The 13,788-nt window shown below is 37.5% G+C and overlaps 1 protein-coding gene across 1 annotated transcript in view; it reads right to left on the reverse strand.

The window, feature by feature from the left end:
* Positions 1–145: 145 nt before the first annotated feature.
* Positions 146–13,788, reverse strand: part of HDGFL3 (HDGF like 3) — a 56,211-nt gene continuing 42,568 nt past the window's right edge. Inside the window, exons 5-6 of the mRNA XM_072950885.1 lie at positions 10,176–10,322; positions 146–1,368 (exon numbers count right to left, since the gene is read on the reverse strand). Coding sequence (XP_072806986.1) covers positions 1,363–1,368; positions 10,176–10,322 — 153 coding nt within the window. The 3' untranslated portion in view covers positions 146–1,362. The remainder of the gene's footprint in view (positions 1,369–10,175; positions 10,323–13,788) is intronic.

Here is a 13,788-nt window from a genome sequence, read left to right on the forward strand (position 1 = left end):
AATTTAGGGTCCACTGAGCTGGTAAGTATCTCAGATGTGCAAGCAATCACGTAGCCAATTCTTCCCTCCCACACAGTGTTTATAAAAAAACCTAAAACCCATAGAGTTTTAAAAAGAGAAAAAGAAAACCCTCACCTGCGCTTGATTCTATTGTCAACTTGCTGTTAGCAATTTTTTGCTTTAATATATGAATTACATTAATACCTCACATTACATATATGAAGCCAAATTACACTAACTTAGTTGTTTACAGCCTCAAATCTTACTCCCAGTACACATTCCAATAAATTTATTCTGTAAAAACAATACATTTTTTTGTTTTTGATTTTTTTTTTTACAGTAAACTTTTCAACTACAAACCTCGAATACGCGAAAGATGATCCAAGGACAAGCATAACAGGATTGATAAAACCCAAACTGACTAAATGTGTTCTCACAATATAAGCTGGCATAAAAATAAATAAAATTCTCTATTATCACAATAGCAACAATAATGTACACATAATAATGGTTTGTGGATGAATATTAACTATTCTAATTCTAGTTCCAAAAGAAAACTGTTCATTTTAAAAGTCTATTTTAAAAGTCAACGCTCTGTCTGATTTCCCATAGGGCTACTGCTGATTCCAGCTTTAAAATGTAAAGTATCCACCTTGAGTTTTTAGCTCAAATTGTCTTGGCATTGGGAAAAAAATAAATCATTGCCTTTATTTTGGAGTAACACAAAATGACTCACTAATTCACATATAGAAACTGAGTCTGTGTACGTAACAACATGAGTTTTGAGAAGTATCAGCTGTCAACTAGCTATTTCTAATACAGAATAGATATTTTACAGTATGATTAAACTTTACACATGGCCTCAAAACTGAAGGACAATTTTAAGTTTATCTTCAATATGCCAACGTTATATATCTAGGAATTGGTTCCTGGGTTCTGTCACAGAGAAGAAATCCCTTAAGCATTATGTTGAGTGGTCGTTTCAAAAAAATGCTAATTTGTATTATAACTGAGTGTTTGGTGATGGCGGAATAAAGGCAGGAGTGATGAATGTAACTGCCTTGATAAAGAATCCTAGACATGTATAAGCTTGTGCAAAAATCTTGATAATCCTTAGTGGTTAAGGGCAACTTCATGCAACCAAATAACATGAAATTAAATCAATAACCTTTAAAAAAGGCTAAAATGTCTTTCTTTCCCCCAAACACAACAGAGAGGAATGTGAATAATGTACATACAAACTGGGGTTCTGTCAATGACAACAAGGACTATGTGTTGGTTCATATCAAATCCAAGAATATTAGACAACCAAACGTATAACCTTCTTGTGGTTTTCTTTATATGCAGCATTCATTATGGTAGTTAGGTCTGTAAGAAAAGAAAGAAAACAAGCCTTTAGATGATACTGGATACTAAACAATAAAAGCTATCCACACCTATACAGTATATAACTGGATTTCCTAAGATTCTAATCTGCACTGCAGCATTAACAATATTTAGCAAGAACAACCTCTGAGGATTTGCTTTATACCCATCAGTGCAAAAAGCTAATGAAGGAACAACTAAGGCATTTTTAGTATTCCATTAAAAAAAAGGGAAAAACAATAAACTTTGTCTATTGTCTGGCAGGGCACAGAGTACAGCAGTGTGCACTCTATAATTCTAGGGCGGCGTATTGCTGGGATACATAAAGTCAATGGAAAAATTGAGGTAATTCATCTTTGTGAGGACTCTGGTGTCAGAAAGGTAAATTGCTTAAAATTTTAAAAGCATTTGCAGAATGCGCAAATTATTCTATATAATATCTACAACTTAATTACTTGTGACACATGGCTCAAAGAGATATGAGTTAACAAAATCAAGATGTACAAAAAGAAAGAAGGCCTAGATTTCTTTTAAAGCTTAGATTACATCCATGTGACAAAGAAAATATTTCCGTTTCCTGAAAGAATTGTTTCAATTTGGGCCCCACTTTAAATTGTGTCAGGTTACACTTCCCCACAGGGATGTTATTTTTGTTTTCTTCATCAATAACCCAAATGCATTAACCCCCCTAATAATGTTCCCATGGGAAGGATGAAGGAGGAAACTCAGGCCCCAAAGATTTGCTCTAAAAGCAGCCTGCTTCAGCTCTTCACTAAGTGAATGAACTTGTTTGTAAGCATACATGTGCTCACTCATTGGTCTGTTCTCAGTTATGTAGCCAAAACCTATCCTGTACGGCACACAATACCATGTATAAATAACTCCAGAACCTTCAAATAGGAAAAGTTACTAAACCTACCATCCTTTCAGGATAACAGAGATACATTTCTTAGCCTTCTCTGTTCCTACCAAAATGAGAAAGTCAATCTTAAAAAAAAAAATCACATTTAAAATCTGTGAACTTGCAAGATGCAGTGCCTGATGACTCCTAATTATTTCTTAAACGAAAACACTAGATATAAGATTATACTCACAGACTTTGAAGGATTTCCCCCCTTTGTGAAGGAGGAAGACACACATTAAAACAATGAAAAACTTAATTTTTCAAAGGAAAAAAAGAACTTTAATGTCTTTTTATTAATATTAATGTGAAAGGCAATACCTTCTATGTTTACATGGGTAGAAAATTCATAGTAACAACCACTCAATCCATGTTGAAGATTATTTTTGGACCAGATGGTCCCATGGAAGCCTCAGAATATTATTCACGTCCCAAAGTGAAGGTGGTAGCAGAATGTGACTAACTTAAGGACATGGTTTTTTTAATCTGGTGGCAAGTTAGGGGTTTCGGGGGGTGGAGGGAGGAGGGGAGTATCCTTAAACAAGGTGCTGTCAAATGGGTGCTTAGAAAACCAAATTATAAATCTGATTTTTTTAACTTCTCATACCATAATCAGTCTACCTGCATTTGTGTATCAAAAAAATATCTTGGTAATTCTTAATGGTGTCTGTTTTGGACATAGTGTGCTGAGTGTCTGCTAGACTGGACACCTCCTCTGGGCAAGCAGCCACAAGTGGTTCCTTAACGTGCTGGTCACCATGCCCTGTGCCACGTCTACACTGGATGCTGGCTGGCTAATCCAATCAGATTCTCCCCTGAGGCATTTGAATATGAGGCACACTGCAAGGCTGCAGGGTGGCAATGAAGCTGAAAGCCACCCACACAGAAAGCAGAAGTTATGAGGCAGCAGAAATCCTAGGATCTTTCCATGGAGCACCATTTTTACTTGAAAAAATGATGACAGGTAAACTCTGGCTTCAGACTTGGGCATTTTGCACTTTGTCAAAAATAATGAAGTGAACCTATCACTTCAAGGAAAACAACTAGCAGCATTTGCTGCCAATGATAAAATCTGAGCCTTTAAAAGCGAAAATTAGAATTCTGGAAAACTTAGATCTTCATCAATCAACAGCTTCCCAATGCGTAAAGATTTCTCTGACAAGGTAGGTAGTGATATTTATAAATGTGACTAAAAAGATTTCATCATGAAAATATTTGGAAATTCTAGGAACAAATATTTTCCAAATGTGTAAAAGCTATTTTAAGTACCAGACAGTCCAACAGATTTTAACCAAACAATACAAAAGGTTCAGATTCCACTCTGTAACTAACCTCTAAGAACCCACCACTTACAGGACTGGTGTATATCACAGAATATACACGATGATCTGACAAGACTATTAAAATATTTGTATTTCCATTTTCCAACTACATGTCTGTGTAAGGCCACATTTTCTTCATATACTTCAACCAAAATTACATTTTACAACAGAATGAATACAGAAGCAGGTATGAGAATCCTGCCCAATGTCTTCTATTTAAGAAGACATTAAAGAGATTTTTTAAAATGTGAAACAATGTTATTTTTCTCAAAAAATTTTTTTTCCATAAAAATGTGTTATGTTAAGTAATGGGCTTATTATTATTTTTAAATAAATTAATAAATATCTTAAAATTTTGTTTTTATTTCTAATTATGTAAATATCAATAGCTATAACAAAAACTCTTTGGGGCCCTCAATAACTTTTAAGAGTATTAAAGGGGTCCTGAGACCAGAAAGTTTGATGACCACTGGCTTAGAATAAATGAGAGTAAATGGTGAGAAATGAAGCTGAAAAGATAAACTGGGGTCAGAGAAGAAGATCCTTATATTCTGAAATAAGGAGTTTGGGCTTGGTCTGAAGGGCAGTGGCAAGACATAAGGAGGCAGCACTACACTGTGGAAGCAGCAATAGGTCAAGGGTAAGAAGAATAAAGGCATGAACACTGGTTAGTGGTTACAGTGAACTCTGTGGCTGTCCTCCCAACATTTATTCTATTCTCTGCTTCTCCCCTCAATGATGTGATAGCCTTGTGATTTGGGGACTTCACTCCTGCTCCAGGAATGGGTAGAACCTGACTGGCCTAAACCAGTTCCAACTCCCTTGTTATCAGTAGTTGGTTCTGGGATGGGCAGCTTTCCGACATGGTCCTCAGTGATGCCTGCCTCCTGGTATTCATAGTCTTGTGTAATCCCCTCCCCTTGAGTGTGCTCTGGACCTTGTGACTTGCTTCTAATGAACAGAATAAGGCAAAAGTGATGGGATGTCACTTCTTAGATTAGATAACAAAAGGCTGACTTCTGTGTTGCTAGCATTCTCTCTTTCATTAATGAAGCCAGCTTCCATGTTGGAGCTGCCTTATGGAGAAACTCACATGGCAAAGAACCAAGGGAGGCTTTGGCCAACAGTCAGTGAGGAACCGAAGCCCTCAGTCCAGTAGCTGTGAGTAACTGAATCCTGCCAACAACTATTTGAGTGAGCTTGGAAGAGGACCAACCCCAAGCTGAGCGTTAAAATGATTTGAGCCCCTGCTAATACTTTAATTGCAGCTTCGGAGAGATCCAGAGACAGAGGTCTCAACAAGTTACACCTATCTGGATTCCTGATCCATAGAAAATGCTAGATAATAAGTGCTATTTTAAGCCACTGAGTTTTGGGGTAATTTGTTGCATGGCAATAGATAATACAGCGGATGTATGATCTGTATGGGGTCCTGGCCACCAAGATTAGTCACCGCCACTCTGCAGCCACATGAATCAAGAAGGGAAGCTCCAAGTGTTCTGGAGCTTGCCCCTTTCTGCCTCGTGCTTCCACCGGCAGGACTGAGGATGTAGGCAGAGAGCCTCTGAAAGTAAAGGGAGCCTCAGAATTCCGTGGGTTCCTTGTAAGAACCTCTTCTCTCCTTCCTTTACCAATATTCATAACCTCAATGCTACCATCTGCCTTGAGACTATCAACCCTTTTTCTTTATGCCTTTCATACCCTTGCTTACTTTGGTTACCACAGGGTGGGCTCCAGAGCATCTGTCACTTCCTGGACTCTCCTCCCCAGTCAGCTTTGTACACGTTCATTTATATCCGTCTCTCTTAAACCTTCCCGCCTTCAACCCAAATTCTTTAATCTATTCTACTGGGCCTCTTGGAAATTACAGTCAGACATTAGCAAATCTACATTCCCAAGATATTTTACTCATCTCCTTGAACTGTCATTCAATGTCATAACTGCTGGGATGTCAAAATGCACAGAGATTGTCTTTCCAGGACTTTCTGGCCTCTTAGTTCCTAAACTTCTTCTTTTCCAAAGATCTTGTCCTCCATCCTACCTCAGTCACTCGTTTCCATGGTTATACAAAAGTGATTCTCAACCACTGAAAGTATTTACAAACACTGTTTTAAGTCACTGTTTTGGGGGGCAAGATTATAGGACCATTTAAAGTTGTCTTAAGCACTTGGAAGTTCTATGGCATTTAACGGGCAGAGGCCAAAGGTACTAAATGTCCTGTAATGTGGATCCCACTCTAAATATCAAAAGCACCTGCACTATTATCAGCAACTACTGCAATCTTTCCGTAACTCTAAGCATCTTCCTTTTCTATCACTACTTATCTTTCCAGCTCACTCCCTTTACTTAGTACTCTAACTCCAAGACTTCTCTGACACTCAAAATTTGTTGATCCTATCCCTTCCTCATGTCCTTATTTCCCTCTGAACATATTTTGGATCCCACGGCCCATCATTATAATTGCTCCCTTCCTTGTGTACACCCTGCCCTCCTTTACTCTACTTTCTGGGCAAACCCCAATTCTAGTTAAATTCAATTCTCCACCTTTCTGTGATTGTACAATTGAATATACCTGTAGGAAAACACACAACCATCTGACTGTTCTCACTGTAAATTCATGACCACTAACCTCAAGTGGGCCCTTACTGCTGTCTGACAATTCAACTTTATTTCCCAAGTCCAATCACTCTTCTATTCTTTTAACTATTTCATTCCTTCTCCTCTCTCTTGAAACTTCTAACACTTCTTCCTGTTCTCACTCAAGTGTTGACTTTGCTTCCTAAGAAGACAGAAGCAACCAGATGAGAACTTTTACAAGCTCTCACCCCAAGTACCCATTTACCTGCACCTGTGCCCAAACACTCTGCATTCGCTCCTGCTAAGTGGATGAGCTAAGGTAACCTGTCCAGATGCGCACTAGATCTTATATGCCTTCTGAAGGGCACTGCTTCAGCAATTCTTTCTTACATTATTATTTTGTGATCTTTCCATATTTGGATCACTCTTAGCATATGTACTGTAAATTCTCCTATCAAGAAAAAAAAATCCCTTTGGATCTTTTATCCTGGATCATGACTATTTAATATTTGAAAAGAAGTTTAAAATTAGACTACTTGCCCTACAAGATATCAGGATTCCTTATAAAGTTACCATAATTAAGAAAGTGTAGTACTGACCAAAGGGACAGAATAGAGAACCCAGGGAGAGGCCCATGGCTATATGACAGAAAGGAAAGGAGAGATTATTTAATAAATGGTGCTGGTTAAATAGCTATGGTATGGGAAAAAATGCAGTGGGATCCTACCTCATACCATACATAAAATTCCAGATGGGCTAAACATTAAAATGTTAACAACAAAACTCTACAATCTTAAAAGGAAATACAGGAGACATTATCTTTCTGACATTAAAAAGTTTGACTACAATAAAATTAAAAAAGCCTGTTCACTAGTAGGTATCATAAAGAAACTGAACAGATAAGCCACAAATTTGGAGAAGATATCTGTAATGCATATGGCCACCCATGTTAGCTAGAATCCAGAACAGATAAAGGAGTTCTACAACTCAATAAGAAAAAAAAAATCCAATTGGAAATGGGCAGCAAACCAAAAGCAAGCACTGCACAGAAGAGGGAACATGGATGGTCAATAAACATAAGAAAAGAAGCTCAGCCTCATTATTGATCAAAGAATCACAAACTAAGACTATAATTTACACCCACTATATTGACAAAAATTGTGAAGTCTGATAATGCCAAGTTAGTTACAGGGAACTCATACACTGATGGTGGGAGTATAAATTGGTCCAACTACAAGAAAAATAATTTGGCATTATCTTGTAAAGTTAAAAACCATAAATTCATGACTCAGCACATCCGGTTCTACTTTACATACCCTAAAGAAACCTGTGCAAATGTGCACTAGGAGACAAATATGAGAATGCTCACAGCAACACAGTTATAAATGCAAAAAGCTAGGAACAACCAAAATGCCCATGAATAGGAGACTGGATAAAGAAAGTGCGGTATACTCGTAAAATTGAGTATTATACAGCAATGAAAAATGAGCAAACCACTCTACACATAAGGAATCTTGGAAGCATAGTAGTGAGTAGATGTCATAATTTAAAAAAAAAGCTTTTTCAAAAATAAGCAAAATTCAATTATTATTTAAATATATACCTATACGTTAGGTAGGGGTTAAAATTCTGACAATGAAAGAAAATAATGAATATAACACTAGTGGTCATCTCTGGGTAGGAAGAAGATGGGGCCAGGGAAGAACATGTGAACAGATACAAGTTATCATTATGTTCTAGTTTTTGGGTTAAGTAGTAGGTATTCTTTAGAATACTATGCTTATTCCTTGATACTTCTTTTGTGTATAAAAATATATTAAAAATAGGCTAAAAATAAAAAGAGCTCAGGCTCTTGCTTCAAATTACAGCTCCTATGAGCTGTGTGACCCTGGGCCAATCCTTTCAGCCTCAGTTTCCCAGCTACCTCCTGGGACTCATGTAAGGATTAAATGCACACACAATATTTAGCACAGGGTGTGGCACACGGTAAAAATGTGAGCCACTGCTACTCTGCCTCTCTTGCTGTTTCTCACTTTTAGTAGCAACTATTCTCGAGGTGCTTTAAGATATTAAAGTAGAAATTGTTTCACTAACAGAAAAATGAATCTACAATGAAAGAGACACAGAGTGGGAAGCCATCAGTAGTATGTAACAGTTGAAACTGTGAGTGCATAAGATGGACACAGAGGGAGGTTTCAGAGTAGAAGTGTGCCACGACAGACAGACAAAAGTGCTCTAGAAAGAGACTGAGAAGGAACTGGGAGAAGAAGAGACTGGTGATCTGGAGGCAATGTCAGGAGAAAGTGGCTAATGGTATTAAATGTTGCAGAGTGAAATAAAGACTAGAGGAGACGCTGGATTTGGCAAGAGGATCACTAGGGACCTTTATGAGAGCAGTTTCAATGAAATGGTCAAAGAAGAAACAAGAGTGCCATGGGTTGAAGCATGAGTAGGAGGTGAGAAAATGGACACTGAGAGAAAAGAAAACTGTTTTAAGAAGTCAGAGATGAAGAGAAATGTGAAAAGAGTAGGCTATATGGTGGAAGGGAGGTATCTTTAAGGTTAAGGGACATCTGATACCATTTACAGGCAGAGAGCAAGAAGCCAGGAGAAAAGCAAACAAAGGTCTAGGAGAGAAAGGGGACAACTGATGGTGTGGCCTTGGAGAAAGGAGGAGGGGGTGATATTCTGGACTCTGGTAACAGAAAGGTGCAGATCAGTGCTTCTCAAACTTTAATGTGCGTACGAATGGCTTGGGGGTTTAGTTAAAACACAGATTCTCATTTGGCAGGTCTAGGGTTGGGCCTAAGATTATGCATTTCTAAGAAGCCCCCGGGGGTGCTGATGCTACCTGTCTGCAGACCACACTCTGAGTAGTAAGAGTGTAGACTGCCTCTTCCTCTGTCACAGAAAGAGCAGCTAGAAATAAGACTGGCAGTAAAGGGGAGACAAGCTGTGGATTGCTGTGTGCATATGGAAGCTACCTAGGATGAAGGTACAGGCAAGATAAAAAGAAAATCAAATCCAAGTCAGGTACTCAAACCTTCAGTGACTGTTAGCAGGCCTCTGTCTCTGGGAGAGCTGCAGGCAAAGGCAGTGACAGAGGACTAGTTACTGAAGTGAGGTCAACAGAAGGAAGATAGGCAGAGGACAAAGCAAAGCTGAGCTGGGTGAGAGGAGTAAGGGAACAGTCAGAAACAAAATTAACTTGAGAATAATTATTGGTACTGGATGCAGGAGGAGACAGTTGAGAGGTAAACAGTATTGACAAGGGTGGGCAAGAACTCAACTGAAACCAGAATTTAAAGAGTAGTAACAGTATATTCTATGGGCATTGTTTTAAAATGACTTGCCACTGTCCAATTAGTCTTCATATGAGTCTCTATGGAGACTCATGGAAAATGACCAGGGGCAAAATTTGCCTTTACTAAAACTTTTACAAAGATGGACTTGCCTGTGACTGTGAAGTTAACAGAGGTTAATTAACAAAAGTTAACAAGATTCAAAGTGAACAAGTTTTCCCTTTGGATACTTTAAATATCAATATTCACATATTTAAATATTTAAAATCTCCATGGGTATATTAAATGAATCACTGCCTCTAGGGAAGAAGGACAGTATAAAATGCCCTATTTTGAACATGCTATTCATTTTATAATAAAATAAATGCAACTGTCAAATTTTGAGGTGGCATTTCATAATTTTAATGCTTCACACCTTACTTTAAAAAACTCTCAAGTTGTTGAAGTTGGTTTAAAAAAGGAATAAACCTGTTCATAGAGTTCCAAACTGATAGGCAGGTGTAATTCCCACCTGGCTCTCTTTTGTCCTCAGACTCTAAGCATCTAATCACTTATTCAGGAGCTGTGAATGAACGTACATGTCAAGCTGAGAATGTTTTTTTATTCATTTACTAAGGCAACGTTCACTAATGCTGAGATATGAATCCTGTTCTAAGGCAAAATGTCTTCTAGGTTAATAGATTAGAAAAATTACAGGTATATATTTACCCCTTCACTGGTTTTTTGCAAGTCTGAAGTTGTGTTTCTTGTGTCATTGCCGGCATCTCCACCCTCAGAGCTGCTTTTATTTTCTTCTTCTTTGCAGTCCTTGTCATCTTCATCTCCTGGAGATTTCCGGGACTGTTTAGAGGATTTCTAAATGTTTAGACAAGTTAAAAATTACAGTCAAAAGCAGAAATCCAAATGGACAAGTGTAAGTAAGAAATGCAGAAGTAGCTGACCTACATCCCGTCTTTGTGGCTTGATACAGGATATACCAATACAACATGCAGTGTGTGAAGACCATGCTAGGTGACCTCGCAAGTCATTTCACCTCCCTAGGCCTCAGTTTAACCAGCTAGACAGGAAGTAGAGGTGGACTAGATGACCGTTTAGCTCTTTCTAGCCGTGTGACAGTATAAGTAGAAAATAAAGATTCACAACCCTAGAACACTGTCAATGAATAAATATAGCTGGATGGACAACATTCTGGGAAGGCTACAGAGCTAGAAGGCACTCTAAAGGTCACCTTGTCATTCCCCATCATTTCATAGCAGAAGCGAGGTTCTTCTAAAGAAGCAAGGTAAACCATCCAAGATACTACATGGAGATTCATTTTGCCTATACTTGTCAAAGCTGTTTGGTTAATGGTATACGTGGAATGATCTTAACAAAACTTTTGTAACACCATGTAATATAAATTAACTTTAATGTTTTAAGTTATGGAGAGTTATTTAAGAACTCCAGGCCATACTGGTGAACTAGCCCCCTTTTTCTTATCATCTTGCATTTGAAATCAGGACGAACTCCAGAAGATGAAAATACAATTATAGTTCACTGCCAGAGATGCTTTGCAGAACAGCATTAAAATGACCACAGCTGGCCCCACTATGCACCTATAAGAAAGTAAAATGTAGCATTTCACTAATATTTCCTCTTTGAGAAATTTCAAGAGTCTGTAAGCATATCACAAATAACAGCTAAGGCAAAACTGATTAAGCCAAATCACTTTTGGTCTTACAGAAATGAACTAGCAAATCGGAGCTTCCTCAGACAATACTTTAAAATGCAACTTCCAAAAAGAAAATATCTTCTAGCTATGTGATACAATATATAATTACATTGCTTTTTTACTTAACTGAAACTACCAACCAAGCCCAAAATGTCAGTTTAAAATGAGGTCATCTTTATTTTTTACATGGAGGGAAAGCAGGAATTTAATACTAATAGTCCAAATGTGGAGTGCTTAAAGTTAAAGTTAAGATCAAGTATGCCAATATAAAAAGTGAAATATGGGGGGAAGGGTATATCTCAGTGGTAGAGTGCGTGCTTAGCATGCATGAGGTCCTGGGTTCAAACCACCAGTACCTCCATTAAGAAATAAAATGAAATAAAATTAAAAAAGTGAAATACTTCTGTTCTCCTCTCCTAGTAAATACAGTATAATTACTGAAATGTAGTAACTGCTTCATACAGTAACTCTCAAATAATAAGTCTTTGATCTGTAGTTCCTACAGATACTAATACACAACTCCCTAAAATTTACAGTGCTTACAAAGGATACTTATGAGTAACCTTACAAATGAGTTTGTTATAAGTATTATAATTTGGTATACATGAACTAGAATTAGGCATTACTATAGTTTTGCTAATGAGTCACATTCAGAATTCTATTAAGAAATCTGGCTGCCAAGCTGTATTTGGTAACCTTGCAAAGCTCTTACTGTGCATATTCAGATCATCGCAATTCCTGTAACTTGGGGGAAGGACCCTTCATTGGCTTCATCTGTGCGGTCTTGAATTGGTTGTGTGCCCAACTGTTTCCATCTCTGTTTTTAACTAAGATGACTAGTGGCTTACTATCATCATCTGGGGGAGGGTATAGCTCAGTGGTAGAGTGTGTACCTACCATGCACGAGGTCCTCGGTTCAATGTCCAGTACCTCCATTAAATAAGTGAACAAACCCAATTACCTTCCCTCCCCCCAAAAAGAATGACTACTATCAGTTTAGTTTGTTGTGAAGCTCTGTGCTTAGCCCTACTTTATACAGTAAGTAACTTGCATGCAAAATATTTTTTTGCTTATAATTTTCTAGTATCTGTTATGGTTCAAATATGTGTCATACATACACTTACTGCTAAAGTGATAGCATCACCTCCCTCAAATGTGTTTGTACTATGGTTTTCATTATGATTACTGAATTTTTTTTCACAGAAAAAGAGAATTAGCTGAGGTAGAGGGGATGTGGGACCTTTCTGGGATGCAGTCAAAAGTTTGTGAACCATTGGTCTTTAGTGGCAAAGGAAGATTATTCAACTTTAAGAAACAAATGTGAAAAAGAACACCATAGTCAACAAAAAGGCAACATTTGGGAAGCCAAAGAGAGCAGTGAGATTATACCAGGTAAGCGGTTCTTTAAATGTCGTTCCCAGATTGGGGACATCAGCCTCACCTGGATATTTAATTCTCGGACTCTACCCTAGACCTACTGAATAGAATTTTGAGCTGGGGGAGGTGACGCTCAGCAATTTGTGTTTTAACAAGCCCTCTGGGTGATTCTGATGCATGTGAAAGTTTGAGAACTGTTGTGCTAGGTTACTCAGTTGATATGAAAAATATATCATGGTTCTCAAGTGATCATGAAAGTTGTGATCTTGAAGGAAAGCAAAGGAAATGATTCTTTAATTTAAAATAGATAAGCCTTAGTAAGTAAGTAAAGTATGTCTTTACCTCTTCACTGCTTTATTTATTTTTAGCATTTGTTTCTTTTTTTATTTTATTTTGTTGTATTTTTTAGTTTTTGGGTTTTTTTTTTTGGTGGGGGAGGTAATTAGGTTTACTTACTTACTATTTTTAAAAGAAGTACTGGGGATTGAACCTGGGACCTCGTGCATGCTAAGCATGTGCTCTTCCACTTGAGCTATACTTCCCCCTGTCTTCACTGCTTTAAATTATAAATCTACCCCAGGTTATGAGCCCCATTACTTCTGGTTTTCACAACAAGTAATGAAATAATGACATTTAAGAGCCACATATCCATACTATTACATATCTTGGTTACTTAGATAGCTTAAATAATTTAGGGTGCTACAACACATTACATAGAAGCTCAGCTTTTAAGGCAAATGACATGTTTTTGGTTAGGTGTACAGAAAGTAATATGCATTCCTACAATTTTACCTGTATGCCAGCTGGGTTGATTGTATAGACTGTAAAATAAAGTGTTGCTAGTCTAATAAACTCTTGGTTCTTGTTTTTGAGGAGTTTCTTGAGTATATCCAGCCACTAAATACCAGAATCTAAATGAAAGTAATTTATCCATGTATTCATAACTGTGTGACAGACCAATTATAGTAAAACTTCTACCAATCTTTGATCTTTAAAGATCCATTTATCTCATTTTTGGTTTCTAAAAAGTTAACAACTTCCACAGTCTCATAGTTTTTCAACTGTTATTTCTGAATTACCACATGAAAAACTTAAATTTTCAATTTGTACATTGAGGATCATGTCATGCTTCCGTTTAAAACCTCCAATAAATTACTGATACATTTGGGATAAAATCCAAAGCCCTAAACATGGCACACCAGGCTCTGTTATTTAGCCTCTGCCTGCCTCGCC

The sequence above is a fragment of the Vicugna pacos genome, chromosome 27 (genome assembly GCF_048564905.1).
Source record: "Vicugna pacos chromosome 27, VicPac4, whole genome shotgun sequence".
NCBI classification, from domain to species: Eukaryota; Metazoa; Chordata; class Mammalia; order Artiodactyla; family Camelidae; genus Vicugna; species Vicugna pacos.